The sequence below is a fragment of the Podarcis raffonei genome, chromosome 5 (genome assembly GCF_027172205.1).
Source record: "Podarcis raffonei isolate rPodRaf1 chromosome 5, rPodRaf1.pri, whole genome shotgun sequence".
Lineage (NCBI taxonomy): Eukaryota > Metazoa > Chordata > Lepidosauria > Squamata > Lacertidae > Podarcis > Podarcis raffonei.
The window spans coordinates 80,694,839-80,713,252 of record NC_070606.1 but is presented as its reverse complement, the minus strand read 5'-3'; the positions used below and the strand labels follow the sequence as shown (position 1 = coordinate 80,713,252).

The 18,414-nt window shown below is 44.9% G+C and overlaps 1 protein-coding gene across 5 annotated transcripts in view; it reads right to left on the bottom strand.

The window, feature by feature from the left end:
- LEKR1 (leucine, glutamate and lysine rich 1) overlaps nucleotides 1-12,979 on the bottom strand; it is a 73,172-nt gene extending 60,193 nt beyond the window's left edge. Inside the window, exons 1-2 of one of the 5 annotated variants that reach the window (XM_053390351.1) lie at nucleotides 12,706-12,979; nucleotides 12,295-12,388 (exon numbers count right to left, since the gene is read on the bottom strand). In XM_053390351.1, coding sequence (XP_053246326.1) covers nucleotides 12,295-12,342 — 48 coding nt within the window. In that variant the 5' untranslated portion in view covers nucleotides 12,343-12,388; nucleotides 12,706-12,979. Of the gene's footprint in view, nucleotides 1-1,097; nucleotides 1,234-12,294; nucleotides 12,391-12,705 lie in introns of those variants that run through there. The other 4 variants (XM_053390350.1, XM_053390353.1, XM_053390354.1 and 1 more) reach the window with 4 other exon arrangements.
- Between the last annotated feature and the right edge of the window lie 5,435 nt (nucleotides 12,980-18,414).

Here is an 18,414-nt window from a genome sequence, read left to right as displayed (position 1 = left end):
GGTCTGGTGATATCCTCCCTACACCCCACCCTCAAACCAATTCCCCACCTGCAGGACCACCCAAAAATAAAAATATGATACAGCATGAATCCCTCCTGCATGTGCACAGGCCACCGGACCATGTTACTTTTTAAACACCTAAGAAACCTTGCTATTGTGGAGACAATCATACAAACACCAGCACCAGACTTTAGCTTAAACAATGTTCTTGAAGGGAACATAACAACTGTATTGCAAGATTAGACCAACACAGGTAGGCAGCTCACAAGAAAAGCATGGCAGTGATAGCTTTCTCATTTGCTTGCCCCCAGTATCTTGTACTTAGAAGCATATGGCCTCTAAACATTGAGTGATCATACGTAATGTCATGCAGCCATTACAATAACCTCCAGCAACTCTGCAAACCCAGTCAGCGAAGGCAGTTTAGGGTTCTGAAGGGTAGGATAGAGCAATATGTAGTAGTGGAAGAAATGGCAATTTGAGACAAATAGGGGAGGCTAGTCATCAGATGAGCAAAGGCACATGGAAGGGAAACATAATGAATGGGGCAAGCAGGAGCAAGGAGCAACCTAAAGAGGCCTCCTATCAAGCAATGCAAGTTGAATCTGCCATATATTAATGACATTCTCTTCTGAGATCACCAATGGTCACCAAAGGGAATTGGCAATATGTATCCAGCCTAAATCACCACACAAACCAGTAAAGCATTTATAATGTTGAACTAATTGCATGATTATTTACCCAAAACCATGTTGGGACAGGACCTGTCATCAAATTATCAAATAGACTGTCAAAAAAATCCTAAAAAAACAAACATACCACCCCACAGCATATATAACTCATCATATTTCCATGAATGAAGAAACACTTTGACTATACTACAATTATTTTAATTTTATATTCCACTCAAAGCCTTTGAGAGAAGAGGGATGACTGTTATCTGATAAGAAAGCTTCCTGTGAAGAAGGGGGAGGGAAAAAGAGATTCAAATGTAAGCAAAAGGGAAGAAAAGACAGTCAAGCTTTGCAGCAGTCAAAACAATGAACACTAATAAGATGTAATTATGAGACAAGCCATTAAGCATTCCAATGCCATACCTCAGTGCTATGCATTTTAACTATTCTTTGATAAAACTATGCGTCTGAGATGTTGGCTCCAGGACTACTATGCCAGCCTTTATTTATCCTAATTCTTCTTTTTGCCTCGTGAAGCCTGATCATAGCTACAGTGGCTCTGAAGGAAATGAAAAATTAATTCTGTTTTTCCTGGCAGTTACAACCTGTGCTTGGAAATATGAAACTGTTATTCAGAATAAATACCATAAGGTTCCAAAGTACTTAAATTACTTATTGAAAGGGGACAAACTGAGCTGTAATGTGAAGGGAAGGGAGGGGCTGTTATCCCAAAAAGAACATTGTGATTTCTTGCAGCATCACTGCTTCTGTCTTTCAAAATAAACAGTTTTAGACATTCCACTTCATGTCTCCAGTATGAGAGGGGAGTGGAGAGGGGGGGGGGATCCTGCTTGCGGTCTATCTGGAAATGTCACAGAAGTGTTAATTACATTATAGTTCCTAAAATGAACAAGATGCTTTTAGCATTGCTAACGAAACTGGGTTGTGTTTAGTTGAGAATCATCACAGGCTCATCTTCCTTGCTCTTCAAGAGCTTGATTGTACTTTTCATTGTATATCCCTAATCTCTCATGGGGGTGGGTGGGCAGGGGGTGGGCATCTTGGGACTCACTCTGACACTTGTCAAGATTTTAGTTCTCCATATACATGCTTGAAGCACAAGTAACTTAACTGCTCTTTGATTAAAGTATGATTAAAAGTGCCAATAATACATTTTAAGCATAAGCAACGTAATGGATCAATTTGATCACAACTTAACATGCATTTGAGCCGCATCTGCCAGGTCTGTGCCTATGATTTCTGAAGTGACAAAGGACCATACTCTTGTCCAGATTGCACATTATACAGCAACAATTCCAATTTGTTATGTTACACATAATGGGAATATAGAGGAGGCTGGGATAATATGACACCAGGTGTGTGTGTGTGTGTGTGTGTGTGTGTGTGTGTGTGTGTTTAAGCCTTTTATTTGCATATCCCCACCATTCAGGAATATGCTGCCCTGCCCATGGAGGATCCATTAGGCTAGAATGCTGAGTTAAGGTGGGGAGGGACCTGGGGACAGAAGGACGTGGAACAGAAAATGCTAAGGGTTTTCTGCTGCTCCAGAGAAGCGGACACGGAGCAATGGATCCAAACTACAAGAAAGAAGATTCCACCTAAACATTAGGAAGAACTTCCTGACAGTAAGAGCTGTTCGACAGTGGAATTTGCTGCCAAGGAGTGTGGTGGAGTCTCCTTCTTTGGAGGTCTTTAAGCAAAGGCTTGACAACCATATGTCAGGAGTGCTCTGATGGTGTTTCCTACTTGGCAGGGGGTTGGACTCGATGGCCCTTGTGGTCTCTTCCAACTCTATGATTCTATTCTATGATTCCATTAAAAACCAGGAGAGTTTTGAGAAAGCAAAGGAATTTACTTGCAGGGTTCCCTTAGACTGATTGGCCATTGTGAGAAAAGGATGCTGGACTCTTCTTAAGTTCTTCTTCTATTGGCACCAAGTAATGATGTACAAAATCAAGGCTGTGGAACCTTTGGCCCACAAAGGGCTGATGATAAATCAAGAGAGGCAGGAAGTTTGCTGCCTTTCAGGATTTCATCACTCTTTCTAAACCTCTCTGCCATCCCATCTCTCTCTTCCTTTCTACCCCACGCCATGTCTGTGGGCTGTAGGTTCCCTACCCCAGTACTAATTGAAAGCACTCAGAGAAACAAGCTCAATATTGCATTCCAGCCAAGAATCCATTCCTTTGGTTAAATGGAGATAACTGTAACTGTAAACACAAGTTTATTTATCGTGGCTGATTAGGGGCTTTCTCTGTGCAAAGGTCAGAGGGGGCAGGGCTTCTGTTGAGGTAGGGGATTAGCTGTGGGAGGAGCTTGTCAGAGCTTGTAGGGCAGCGGCTGAAGAAGGAACAAAAAGGGTTTTCTTGTGTGAGTTTCTTGTGGCTGATTAGCTGCTTTCTCTGTGCAAAGGTCAGAGGGGGCAGGGCTTCTGTTGAGGTAGGGGATTAGCTGTGGGAGGAGCTTGTCAGAGCTTGTAGGGCAGCGGCTGAAGAAGGAACAAAAAGGGTTTTCTTGTGTGAGTTTCTTGTGGCTGATTAGCTGCTTTCTCTGTGCAAAGGTCAGAGGGGGCAGGGCTTCTGTTGAGGTAGGGGATTAGCTGTGGGAGGAGCTTGTCAGAGCTTGTAGGGCAGCGGCTGAAGAAGGAACAAAAAGGGTTTTCTTGTGTGAGTTTCTTGTGGCTGATTAGCTGCTTTCTCTGTGCAAAGGTCAGAGGGGGCAGGGCTTCTGTTGAGGTAGGGGATTAGCTGTGGGAGGAGCTTGTCAGAGCTTGTAGGGCAGCGGCTGAAGAAGGAACAAAAAGGGTTTTCTTGTGTGAGTTTCTTGTGGCTGATTAGCTGCTTTCTCTGTGCAAAGGTCAGAGGGGGCAGGGCTTCTGTTGAGGTAGGGGATTAGCTGTGGGAGGAGCTTGTCAGAGCTTGTAGGGCAGCGGCTGAAGAAGGAACAAAAAGGGTTTTCTTGTGTGAGTTTCTTGTGGCTGATTAGCTGCTTTCTCTGTGCAAAGGTCAGAGGGGGCAGGGCTTCTGTTGAGGTAGGGGATTAGCTGTGGGAGGAGCTTGTCAGAGCTTGTAGGGCAGCGGCTGAAGAAGGAACAAAAAGGGTTTTCTTGTGTGAGTTTCTTGTGGCTGATTAGCTGCTTTCTCTGTGCAAAGGTCAGAGGGGGCAGGGCTTCTGTTGAGGTAGGGGATTAGCTGTGGGAGGAGCTTGTCAGAGCTTGTAGGGCAGCGGCTGAAGAAGGAACAAAAAGGGTTTTCTTGTGTGAGTTTCTTGTGGCTGATTAGCTGCTTTCTCTGTGCAAAGGTCAGAGGGGGCAGGGCTTCTGTTGAGGTAGGGGATTAGCTGTGGGAGGAGCTTGTCAGAGCTTGTAGGGCAGCGGCTGAAGAAGGAACAAAAAGGGTTTTCTTGTGTGAGTTTCTTGTGGCTGATTAGCTGCTTTCTCTGTGCAAAGGTCAGAGGGGGCAGGGCTTCTGTTGAGGTAGGGGATTAGCTGTGGGAGGAGCTTGTCAGAGCTTGTAGGGCAGCGGCTGAAGAAGGAACAAAAAGGGTTTTCTTGTGTGAGTTTCTTGTGGCTGATTAGCTGCTTTCTCTGTGCTAGCGGCGCGCGCAGTTTGATCCATCTTTTAGATTTAGGGGAGCTAGTCTCAAACGTTTGTTGGGGGAGATATAGGTTTATTTGGGGGGATTTATTTGTCCTGTCTTCACACTTTTTATGATGGAGGACCGCTGTAGCCACCCCCAACGACACCTTCTCAAGATGGAGGGTGAGGGAACAGCTGCAGTCGCCTGTGGTTCCTGCGCAATGTTTGCCATCTTGCCAAAGGTTGCAGGCAGCTTTACCTGCAGCAATTGCATGTTGATTGCCCTCTTAAAAGACAAAGTCCAGCAACTGGAGGAACGTGTAGCTACGCTCCAAAGAATTAGAGAGCTAGAGCTCTTCTTGGAAGCAACAGAGCACACCGTCTCCACCAAGGAGGAGACAGGGGACTCCCCTGAGAAGGAGGCTAGTTCACCAACACAGGAGCCAGATATATGGAGAAACGTGACTCAAAGAAGTAGGAGGCCCAGGGTTCGCTCTGATTGTTTAGAAATACGCAATCGCTTTGAGGTCCTTTCCCCTAGCATGGAAGACGAAGAGCAGACTCCATTTGAGGATCTCTCCCTCATTACAGTCAATCAGGTATATGAAGACGAGCAGCAAAGGCAGTCTTCAGGGAATGTGCAGGCGACCTTGGAACGGACAGCTCACGGAAGAACCCCGACCAGACCTAAGAGGAGGCGTGTAGTGGTGATAGGGGATTCCCTACTGAGGGGAACAGAAGCAGTGATCTGTGGGCCTGACAAGATGTCTCGGGAAGTGTGCTGTCTCCCCGGGGCTAAGATCCAAGATGTAACTGAACGACTGCAAGGAATCATAAAACCCACTGACAAATACCCCTTCCTCTTGGTTCATGTGGGAACCAATGACACTGCAAGCAATAGCCTCCAGAAGATCAAAAGAGATTACGAGGCTCTGGGCAGGAAATTGAAGCAATTAAATGCACAAATTGTCATCTCATCTGTCCTCCCAGTTGAACGACGTGGCCCAGGGAGAGAGGGAAAAATAGTGGAAGTGAACAACTGGCTTCGCAAATGGTGTAAACAGGAACGGTTTGGATTCTTAGATCACGGAATGCAGTTTCTTGAAGATGGACTTCTGGCAAGCGATGGGCTGCACCTCACAACGGTTGGTAGGAATGTTTTTGCAAAAAATCTCAGAAACCTCATCAGGAGGGCTTTAAACTGACTAATGTGGGGGAGGGAGACAGTGCTCCTGAAGGTAGGAGTCTATCAATTGATGAAGATGATCATCCAAATGTCATAGACCGAATGGAGCAAACAGCACGCAGACCTAGTGGTGGGAGGAAAAAATCCTTAAATAAGAGACACGGGGGAATGATTAATGGACTTCAATGTCTGTACACTAATGCGCAAAGTATGGGAAATAAACAAGATGAGCTTGAGCTCTTGGTACAGCAAACTAAATATGACATAATAGGCATCACTGAAACCTGGTGGGATAAGTCCCACGATTGGAATGTAATAATGGAGGGATACAATCTATTTCAGAGAAACAGACCAGACAAGAAAGGAGGAGGAGTGGCGTTATATGTCAGGGATGTGTATACCTGTGAAGAGATCCAAGATTTAGAACCTCAAAGCCAAAGTGAGAGCATTTGGGTCAAAATTAAGGGAGAGAAGAATAACAGTGACCTCATTGTGGGAGTTTACTATAGATCCCCAAGCCAAACGGAGGACATAGATGATGCCTTCCTGGAACAGATGGCCAAGCATGCAAAAGGAAGGGAGATAGTAGTAATGGGGGACTTCAATTACCCGGATATTTGTTGGATGTCAAACTCAGCCAAGAGCATAAGGTCAAACAGATTCCTCACTGGCCTTGCAGACAACTTCATTGTCCAGAAAGTGGGAGAAGCTACAAGAGGAACAGCCATTTTAGATCTGGTCCTAACCAATGTTGATGACCTGGTTAGTGGGGTAGAAGTGGAAGGATCATTAGGCGCGAGTGATCATGCTCTTCTGAAGTTTACTATACAGCGGAAAGGAGCAGCCAAGCATACTAGGACTCAATTTCTCGACTTTAAGAAAGCCGACTTCATAAAACTTAGGGAAGTGCTGGGTGAGATCCCATGGACAGTAATACTAAAAGGAAAGGGAGTTCATGATGGCTGGGAGTTTGTTAAGAGGGAGATAGTAAAAGCACAACTTCAGGCAATACCAATGAGACGGAAACATGGAAGGTGCCTAAAGAAGCCAGGGTGGCTATCTAAAGAACTTTTAACTGAGTTAAGATTAAAAAAGGATGTGTACAAAAAATGGAAAAGGGGGGAAACCACCAAAGAGGAATTCAAACAAATAGCCAGCACGTGTAGACACAAAGTCAGAAAAGCTAAAGCACAGAATGAACTCAGGCTTGCTAGAGAGGTTAAAAGCAACAAAAAAGGCTTTTATGGGTATGTTCGTAGCAAAAGGAAGAACAAAGAAACAGTGGGGTCACTCAGAGGAGAAGATGGTGAAATGCAAACAGGGGACACAGAAAGGGCTGAACTCCTCAATGCCTTCTTTGCCTCAGTCTTCTCCGATAAAGAAAACAATGCCCGACCTGAAGAATTTGGAGCAAATGATTCAGCAGAGGAAACACAGCCTAGAATAACTAAGGAGATAGTACAAGAATACTTGGCTAGTCTAGATGTATTCAAGTCTCCAGGGCCAGATGAACTGCATCCAAGAGTATTAAAAGAACTGGCAGATGTGATTTCAGAACCACTGGCAGTCATCTTTGAGAATTCCTGGAGAACAGGCGAAGTCCCGGAAGACTGGAGGAGGGCAAATGTTGTCCCTATTTTCAAAAAGGGGAAAAGAGAGGACCCAAATAATTACCGCCCAGTCAGTCTGACATCAATACCAGGGAAGATTCTGGAGCAGATCATTAAGCAAACAGTCTGTGAGCACCTGGAAAGGAATGCTGTGATCACCAATAGTCAGCATGGATTTCTGAAAAATAAGTCATGTCAGACTAACCTGATCTCGTTTTTTGACAGAATTACAAGCCTGGTAGATGAAGGGAACGCAGTGGATGTAGCCTACCTTGATTTCAGCAAGGCATTTGACAAGGTGCCCCATGATATTCTTGTAAAGAAGCTGGTAAAATGCGGTCTTGACTATGCTACCACTCAGTGGATTTGTAACTGGCTGACTGACCGAACCCAAAGGGTGCTCATCAATGGTTCCTCTTCATCCTGGAGAAGAGTGACTAGTGGGGTGCCACAGGGTTCTGTCTTGGGCCCGGTCTTATTCAACATCTTTATCAACGACTTGGATGATGGACTCAAGGGCATCCTGATCAAATTTGCAGATGACACCAAACTGGGAGGGGTGGCTAACACCCCAGAGGACAGGAACACACTTCAAAACGACCTTGACAGATTAGAGAACTGGGCCAAAACAAACAAGATGAATTTTAACAGGGAGAAATGTAAAGTATTGCACTTGGGCAAAAAAAATGAGAGGCACAAATACAAGATGGGTGACACCTGGCTTGAGAGCACTACATGTGAAAAGGATCTAGGAGTCTTGGTTGACCACAAACTTGACATGAGCCAACAGTGTGACGCGGCAGCTAAAAAAGCCAATGCAATTCTGGGCTGCATCAATAGGAGTATCGCATCTAGATCAAGGGAAGTAATAGTGCCACTGTATTCTGCTCTGGTCAGACCTCACCTGGAGTACTGTGTCCAGTTCTGGGCACCACAGTTCAAGAAGGACATTGACAAACTGGAACGTGTCCAGAGGAGGGCAACCAAAATGGTCAAAGGCCTGGAAACGATGCCTTATGAGGAACGGCTAAGGGAGCTGGGCATGTTTAGCCTGGAGAAGAGGAGGTTAAGGGGTGATATGATAGCCATGTTCAAATATATAAAAGGATGTCACATAGAGGAGGGAGAAAGGTTGTTTTCTGCTGCTCCAGAGAAGCGGACACGGAGCAATGGATCCAAACTACAAGAAAGAAGATTCCACCTAAACATTAGGAAGAACTTCCTGACAGTAAGAGCTGTTCGACAGTGGAATTTGCTGCCAAGGAGTGTGGTGGAGTCTCCTTCTTTGGAGGTCTTTAAGCAGAGGCTTGACAACCATATGTCAGGAGTGCTCTGATGGTGTTTCCTGCTTGGCAGGGGGTTGGACTCGATGGCCCTTGTGGTCTCTTCCAACTCTATGATTCTATGATTCTATGATTCTATGATTTCCTTATAGACATTGCTTCAAACCAGGGATTGAGTCAGAGGTCAGCATTGTGGAGACCTGCCAAGGCTCATCAAGCCCCAGTAGGGGGCCTGATTCCAATCCCTGGAGACTCCTGGCTCTGGTGATGTTCCTCATCTTCCTGTTGCTGCCTGTTCACCTGTCTTCACCAAGCAAGCAAAGAAAAGAATGAGAAGCAGCAGTGACCACAGCACAACTTAACATCTCCCTTTCTCTTTCGCTGGAGGTTGGTGAGGATTTGGCCCGAGGTGGGGAGAGGGAAGCAAATGGATATAGCAACAGTGGTGAGGAGAAGGAGATGGGTACAGCGTGAGTGGAGGATCAGCTATCTTGCCCAAGGGCCCCCTGGAACTGGCACTACTTCACACAGAAACACAGGAGTAAATATTGTTTAAAAGGTTAAAGGAATCAGTACTTGTAGCAAAGTACTGCACTGCCTGTACTACATATGAAAAGGATCATGGGGTCTTAGTAAGTAGAACATAAGCTTAACATGAGCCAACAGTGTGATGCAGCAGCAGCAGCACACGCACAAAAACGTCGCTAATGCTATTCTAGGTTGTATCAGCAGAAATATAGTGTTCAGCTGAAGGGAAGTCAAAGTCCTGTCTTATTCTGCCTTGGCCAGACTACACTATGTCCAGTTCTGGATGTTACAATTTAAGGAGGATATTGACAAACTGGATTATGTGCAGAGGAGGGTGACCAAGGTGATCAAGGGTTTTCTCCTGCTCCGGAGGCAAGAACGTGAACAATGGCTTCAAGTTACAAGAAAGGAGATTCCAACTAAACATCAGGAAGAACTTTCTGACAGTAAGAGCTGTTTGAAAGTGGAGCAGACTCCCATGAGACCTTGGAGGTTTTCAAGCAGAGGCTGAAAAGCTATCTGTCACTTATGATCTAGTTGAGATTCCTGCAATGCAGGAGGGTCGCCTAGATGACCCTTTGGATCCCTTCCAACAATACAATTCTATGACTCACAATTTTAGTATAGCTCTTATTCCACTCCCGGCAATGCATTATGAAAGACCCTCCTACCCCTCCAGGTAATTTGTGCTGTCAGGTTTAATAGGACCAATTACCTGCTCAGAACTCTGCAAGTGCAGTCCCTGATCTAACTACAGGTAGTAAATGTTTTCTGAATGCACATGCAGATCCTCTTCCAGCAAGGGAATCTATGAGTGAAAGCTTGCACAAATCTCCCTTGTTCAATTAGGAATTATTATATATGGCAGAAAACTGGAATACTAATCCCTCTTTAATAATGAAAGTATTACTTCTTCAATCTTGCATTTTAAAAAATGAAATGCCAACAGGCTTGTGACACATTATGCATTACACAAATCTCTCATGTGCCACTGTATCCTGTTCCCATCCCCACATCTGTTTTAAAAATGTGTACTCTGGTGTCCATAGTCATATTTAAAGGCAGCTCATACTGAAAGATAGTTGCAAAATATTTACATGTAAAGCCTTTTCATTTTAACTTTCAGAATTATAATTCCTGTTTTTTATAAGGCTGCTGAAAAATGTGCAGTGTGATCATATATGATACCCATGTCAGAAGTGAATCCCACTGGGATTTATCCAAAAGGTATAGGATCACAGGCTAAGAGATGACTGTATTACCAATACAATGAAATAGATAAGTTACACATCAAGAACATTATCACTGAATACTGTTATTACACAGTGCAAGCAGATAAAGTTACCCAGTTTGTGGGTACATACTAACAGAGCTTCGTGCAAACAAGCAGGCTCCCAGACAGATCATGGCTTGTATTTTGACTGGAATAAGATGAATCACAGGCCTGGGTTGGGCATAATGCTAAAATAGTTCACAGAAGCACCACAGAACCAAGACCAGAGGTGGAGCAAAGCGGCTGTGATCTTCTCCATAGGAACCTGCATGTTTGCTCATTAATGCTAAACCATTGAATGAAGCCCTTAGATATATAATGTTTTCTTGAAATGGCTGCAGAAAATCTAGCAATGGGAAGCACAAAAAACTTGATATAAAATCAATATAAATCAAAGGGTCCTCACTTTCCAGGCTACTGTTATTTTTCTTTATTTCTTACTCCTCAGCCCCCTTTCATCTATTTTGCAAAATTACTGTACTTCAAAGTCCTGTCCTAATCTCGTTCAATCCCTCCTAAGTATCAGTCTCTAGTAGGCATGATAAAATGGTAATTTGGCTTCTCTCTGCCAGGGCTTAAAAGGGGAAACGAAGTGTCATTTTTAATTATTTGGTATTTGTTCAAAAACAACTATATGAAAACACTACAGTTTCTGTTGAAATACAGTCAATTATCTTTCCAAAAACATTGGCTTGTACAGAGTACTTTATCTCATTGCATGATTTACATTTAAAAACTGAACTGAAACAAAGGAATTCTTGTATAACTAGCATATTCAGGTTTCACTCAATTTCCATTTTTTTGGTCATTTTTGTCACTGCCCTGAAATAATTGCAAAATGCTGCCTCATTAACAACTTCTATCTGCAGTTCTTGTTATACAGCTACTAAGGGCTTTAAAACCAACATAAATAGTGCTTCTTAATTTGACATGGCACAAACAGCATGCCATTATGAATATGACTTTATTTCTTAACATCTTCTCCAAACAGTATGGCTTATGAATGTATACTAGTAAGAAAAGCCATATACGTATCACGTGCAGGTCTTCACAGAAATGCATTCTATTTATTTTAATTAGTAAGTGGTTTTTGTGCGTCTACTGTTGTTCTTTCACTAATTTATAATTATTTTTATACTATTGCTCTGGATAATTTATACTTTTGATCTCTGGATCTTTTGCGCCAGTCCCTCCTCCATGTTCAGCAATGCATGTGCATCACACATTACTGGGTATGTGGAAAAAGGATGTCAAATGGAATCTCTTTAAGTGCACAGAGGTTTGCTATTGAGGGAATGGGTTGAGAGAGAAAGACAAAATCATTCCCTATGCTGCTATTACATGTCAGTCACTTTTGAGTATTTTAAACATGAGGAAGAAAATATTTATATCTGTCTAAAGCAAGATTCTTCTCTTCTAATGGTGTATTCGTCGTACTTTGCACAATGGGGATACCAGCAATCCTAAAAGAGCACAGTCTGCACTGCATTCAATGATCTGGTACTATTTATGTTATACTTTTAAAATTCTCATGGGCTGGATTCTAAACACATCAAAGAAGTTGCAAAGTTTGCATGAGAAATCAGGTTAGCAAAAACGGAACTCCACAGCGCCATCTGGTGTCACAGTGTTAGAATGCATAAACAACATATATAAAGCATTTTTTCTTTCCCAATGGAGCTGAGCCCCTGTTGAAACCTGTGACTCATTAAAGAGAAAAAAACCTTTCTGTAATTCAGAGGACATAAGACCCATATCATCCTTCTGCCTGGCCAACTTTCTAGTCTTCCTCCTTCGTTATCAAACCCTTTCATTTCCAAATAGCTTTTAGTTGGCAGAAGCTAAATCTGGCTGCTTTACAAACCCTCCCATCTCAAGGTTCCTTTTTTCTCCAACTGATTCCACAATCTTTCAAATTTTGGGTGTGTGTACATGGGTTTATTTGCACAATATAATTTCTTCAAAAATCCCAGGCGCACAACTCCAAGAGGCAGCACGCATGTGCAAATATTAATATATATTGAGCAGAACGGAACTATGGCAAGAGTTCTGTTATGGACATGACAACAAACCGCAGACAAATAAAATAAATAAAATATACCAGAAAGCAAATGCTGCCAAGTTTGCTCACTGTAGCATACCTTTCGTATTTCCTCAGGTAAAGGATGCACAGGAATATGTCGGTCCATATCCTTCTATGGTTTAAATACAGATTTGCAAGACTGGCACACAAAACTGTTAAAAGATTATAAACAGACAAAACTGGTTATAAGTTTGGAGTTGAAAATTCCCCAATATGACCTGCCTTGCTTGTGTTTTACTTTGGCAGCTCAAATGGCAGGTGTACAATATTCCAACCCAACAGCACAATCTGACAACAGCATTTGCACATGGAAAGACATTCAAAAGCAATCAGCTATAACATGGACACACAAAAATCAGCTGTTTGTGGGACAGTCTGACACCTGGCCCGCAAGGGTGCTGCTAGTGCACTGATGTGGGCAGAAGATAGAAGGTGGCTGCTGCAGGAGTTTTGAAGCATATACATTCACAATGATGGTTACCTACTACATTGATTGGGCTGAGTCCAAGGCACCAACAGATACTACCTCTCCTGTACTACATATCAAGAAAAAGAGGTGCTCAAGAAGATTTACTCTGAATTTTTCAGAAACACCAAGCTTTGGGGATAATAGAAGAGGGAAGGAAGACTCCATCTACAGTATATTGTAGCCACTCCCACCAGCTCCCCTCATGCTGTAAAACATGGACGCGGGATACTACAGTAAAAAGGGAACCAATCCTCATTTTCATAAAGCTCATTGGACTAAAAACAGATTACCTCACCTGTGCATATTAGTCACCGGTCACAATAGAAAGGACTGCCAGATGGAAGCACAGTGTGACTCTGCAAGGGTCCTGCGGCCCGCCAGATATTGTTGGACTCCAATTCCCATGAGCCACTGTCAGGATGGACCATGGCCAGGGATGATGGCAGTTGTAGGCCAACATCTGGAGGGCCACCGTTTCCTTATCCCTGGTGTAAGGCAAGTTCCTATGTACTGTAAGCAGGGGAGGAAAGTATCCAGAAGTAGCAGCTGGTAGCTGCCTCACCTATCTCACCTCCTATCTTATAAACATGGTGTAGAGTTTAGTGCGTTAAGCAAGGAGATCCAGGTTCAAATCCCCTCTCAGCCATGAAACTCATGGCCCAGTCTCTCTCTCTCAGCCTAAACTATCTCAGAGTTTATGTGAGGATTAATAATAATAATAAACGGCCTAGGACCCTCGTACCTACGGGACCGCCTCTCCTGGTATGCCCCACGGAGAGCCTCAAGGTCCATAAATAGCAACACCCTAGTAGTCCCGGTCCCTAAGGAAGTTAGATTGGCTTCAATCAGAGCCAGGGCCTTTTCAACACTGGCTCCGGCCTGGTGGAACACTCTGCCTCATGAGACCAGGGCCCTGCAGGATCTGATTTCTTTCCGCAGGGCCTGTAAGACAGAGTTGTTCTGCCTGGCCTTTGGCTTGGAGCCAATTTGATTCCCTCCCCCTCTTTCTTTTTTCTTTTTCTTTTCTCCTCCTGTGATGAGGCTGCATTTTAATATTTTAATGTTGTATTTTAATCTTGTTTTTAAGTTGTATTCATTCAACTTGTTTTTATTATTGCTTGTTAGCCGCCCTGAGCCTGGCCTTGGCTGGGGAGGGCGGGGTATAAATAAAAATTATTATTATTATTAAAACTCAAGGCGGCTTCCAACAGATTAAAACACAATACAACATCAAACATTAAAACCCTCCCTGAACAGGGCTGTCTTCAGATAGTTCTTTTTGTCCTTGACATCTGACAGGAGGGCGTTCCATAGGGCAGGCGCCACTACCAAGAAGGCCCTCTGTCTAGTTCCCTGTAACTTCACTTCTCACAGTGAGGAAACTGCCAGAAGGCCCTCGGAGCTGGACCTCAGTGTCCAGGCTGGACAAGGGGGGTGGAGATGCTCCTTCAAGTACAGTGGTACCTCGGGTTAAGTACTTAATTCGTTCCGGAGGTCCGTTCTTAACCTGAAACTGTTCTTAACCTGAGGTACCACTTTAGCTAATGGGGCCTCCTGCTGCCGCCGCGCCACCAGAGCACGATTTCTGTTCTCATCCTGAAGCAAAGTTCTTAACCTGAAGCACTATTTCTGGGTTAGTGGAGTCTGTAACCTGAAGCGTATGTAACCTGAAGCATCTGTAACCCAAGGTATCACTGTATACAGGGCCAAAAAAAGGGGAGGGATAACTATGCACACAGAGGTTCCTGAAGGAAGAGTGTGGCAAAAGTGTAATCACAAATGCAGAAAAAATATGAATATTTTGCAAGTTACAGCACTGCCCCTGCCCCAATCCACTCCCTTCCTCACATAACCATTAAAATACAAGTCCCCATGTTCATCTCCTTTGCCTCTGGTTCGCCTAGGGAGGCGAAATAAATGAAAATAAACTTCAGCAGCCCGGCTGGAATCTGCTAAGCCAAAGCAACGGGGCTTCACTTTTGTGGCAAAAAGCAGGCCATCGTTGAGCCAAGCGCCTTGCTTGCCCCAGAGAGCAAAACGCAGAGACCCGCGGAACTGCCTCATGCCAAGACCCACTGCGCTGTCTAGGTCAATAGTGCCGACACTGACAGGCAGCTGCTCTGCCCCCGGGGTTTCAGGCGTAAGAAGTAAGCCCTCGCCGAGTAAGGCTTACTCCCCGGTAACTGAGGCGCTCACTCACCCAAGGAGGTGAGCAGGGAAGCGCGGAGACGGAGGGAGCGGAAAGCCCTGCGGACACACAGGAGTAGGCCGCGCCGCTTCCTCGTTGCCCCGGCAACCAGCTTGCCCTCCAGGCAAGGAAACCAGAAGTAGGGCAGGCGCTAAGGGCGGAAATCTCTCCTCTGGCTTCGAGTCCTCCCACCGGGCGTGCGCGGTTGCTGCCGAGCGTTCCACGGCGTTCAGTCAACACGTGCCGCTTATAGCCCCGGTCCTGCGCGTGTTTGAAGGGAAGCGAGCACCGTTTGAGCGCAGTTTCATGGATTTAAATGTATATACCGCCCTTCATTGAAAGTTCACAGGGCTGTTTACGTACAAGATAAGACCAGAACAGTTCTAGGAATACGAGAATGAGAAGGAAAATAAATAATAAAAAAACAGAACTGGGGAGAAACTCTTTGTAATTGCGTTGATGCCCTGAAAATCAATAAAATTTATTTTTTTAAAAACAAAAAAATTATAATAACAACGGCATAAACATTATACCAGTGTGGTGTAGTGGTTAAGAGCGGTAGCCTCGTAATCTGGGGAACCGGGTTCGCGTCTCCGCTCCTCCACATGCAGCTGCTGGGTGACCTTGGGCCAGTCACACTTCTCTGAAGTCTCTCAGCCCCACTCACCTCACAGAGTGTTTGTTGTGGGGGAGGAAGGGAAAGGAGAATGTTAGCCGCTTTGAGACTCCTGAAGGGGAGTGAAAGGCGGGATATCAAATCCAAACTCTTCTTCTTCCTCTAAATCACAATTACTTGTGGGAGCAAATTATGTTGGCCGCAATGAGACTGGCCTCTCAAATCCACATGGAGTTTTGGAGCGCAGTTCTTTACACGTCTGCTCCGTGGTAACGTCCACACAGTAGCAGTTCCAATGAGAGCAACTTCTCCCATTTTCCTTTCAAACTGAACCTGTTACCTTAATTCCCCATGCCCAAAATACCTGCCAGTTTCTTCCGTCCTGCTCCCCTGATTCTTTTACATTAGCTTCTTCCTCCTACAACAGCTTTCCTCTTATGCCTTTCCTTTCTACCCTCTGTTTTGTTTATTAATAACATTAGAAATATTCATTTCTCTATTATTTCCTTCAACACCTCCTCCTCGGAAGGAGACATAGGACGCTGCATTGGTCCATCTACCTTGGTGCTGCCTACTCTGACAGCAGCTCTGCAGGCTTGCAGAGCTGGTCCTCTACCAGCTCTTCCCCTTCCCTCCTCGCCACCTGACCTTTACTCAGCATGCAAGGAGTATGCAGCTGCTGGCATTGCTCCAGACAGCAGGCACAGCTAGGGGGCAGGACAGGCAAGTGAAAGGACACCTGGCAGGCTATGGCCTTGCCTGAGAACGACTCAAGGGTGACCTACTGTCGGAAAAACACAGACCCATGCAAGTTTATGTCATAGGCCTGTGCGCCGGATCCTTCAAGCCCCTAGTGACACCACTGGTCGCCACAATGCCCTTGTTGTTGAACTCTGGTGTTATGTACTGAGTTGAATAGGATCCAAAATGCAGCAGTCTGATTGGTCCCAGAACAATAGGATCCAGAATGCAGCAGTCTGATTGGTCCACAGGAGCCACCCAATCCAGCTCCAGGTGGAAGTGAATCCGCAACCTGATTGGCCTATAGGAGAATCCTGGAATTAGCCAATCACGTGGGGCTCATTGTGTAAATAATGTATATAAAGCAGACATTCTGGGAGAACTTCCATTCCTCCTCGCCACTATGAGCTGAATGAAGAGCATGAAATCCACTCTCCACTCTGAGTATATTTCATCTGAGATGGGGGGAAATGACCAGGGTGGTTGACCCAGTTGCCCTCAAGCATCCTATCCTTGTTGGTGGATAGGATGGTTTTCGAAGGAGCTTTAGGCGCAAGTCAAGGCGCAAGTTTTGGCTTTAGGCGCAAGCCCCAGAACGTAACCCCCCCATGTAAGTTACGGGCTTACTGTATCATAATACCACCACCATTTTATCTTTGCAGAGCCATTCAGAGGAGCTGATTCAAATATTTTGGAATAGATATACATCCTATTAAGAACCCTCTGTGATTGGAGAAGTACAGTGGTATCTCGGGTTACAGACGCTTCAGGTTACATGCTTCAGGTTACAGACTCCGCTAACCCAGAAATAGTACCTCGGGTTAAGAACTTTGCTTCAGGATGAGAACAGAAATTGTGCAGCGGCAGCGGGAGGCCCCATTAGCTAAAGTGGTACCTCAAGTTAAGAACAGTTTCAGGTTAAGAACGGACCTGCAGAATGAATTAAGTCTTAACCAGAGGTACCACTGTATACTCAAAGGCCCAATTTCCACCATTTCCCCCTAGTTCCTTTCATCCACCTGGTGGTGCCAACAGCTGACCTGGTAGCTATGACAACTATATGACTTTACAGCCAGAAGAGACGTGTGTGTATCCATGCAGATGGACACACATCACACCAGAAAGGCAAAAGCAGATCACATCACCCTCTTATCAGCATCTGGCAAATACATTTTTAAAAAAATTGTGCCAGGTTTTACATGTGTTTTAAGATGCTGCTGCTTATGTTGCTTTCTTTTGATTCCTCTACCTCCTCTTATCTTGTTCTGCAAAACTGTCCTGGAAGCTTTGCTGCTTATAGGAATCATTAGAATAAATAAGCGAAGTACTCAGCTTTCTGAGAGAAAACCTGGAAATGGAGCTCTGTTGGGGGTGGGGGGGTCTCCAGAACTAGGCATTGCCGTGCATTTGGTGCAATCCTGCGTACAGTGGTACAGGTTGCATACGCTTCAGGTCACATATGCTTCAGGTTACAGACTCTGCTAACCCAGAAATAGTACCTCGGGTTAAGAACTTTGCTTCAGGATGAGAACAGAAATCGTGTGGGGGCAGCGGGAGGCCCCATTAGCTAAAGTGGTACCTCAGGTTAAGAACAGTTTCAGGTTAAGAACGGACCTCCAGAACGAATTAAGTACTTAACCCGAGGTACCACTGTATATCCGCTCAGAAGCGAGCCCCAGGAAATTCGATGGGGCTTGCTCCCAAGTACATTCCCCTGTCTGCGATCTTGTAAGCCTCCGCTCTGCAGCAGCTGTTCCAGGTCTGTTCTGCTGGCGGAGCAACACTCATTTTCCTCTTAGCCTTTTTCTAGTAACGTAATGCCAAAGCTGCTGCCACTCAGCCGCTGTACAACTGCTGAACTCCAGTGAACCCGAGAGCAACGGAACAGGACTTAAGCCTAATTGTAGCGTTTTGCCTCTGCTCCCATGAACTCTTGGCCTGGGCACGCTGTCATCTCTTACCGGCTTACTACCGCTGCTGCACGACAGACTGCAATGTCCTTGCATGCACTCTTGTGATGCCGCAGCCCGGGCGGTGCCCCCAGCTAAAATTAGCGGCCAGTGATTTGGACGGGCACAGCACATCCAGGCACAATAGGAAGGAAGGAAGCCAGGAAAACAGGGACCTCCTGACCATTTTAATGCTAACAGAACCTGATTTCACT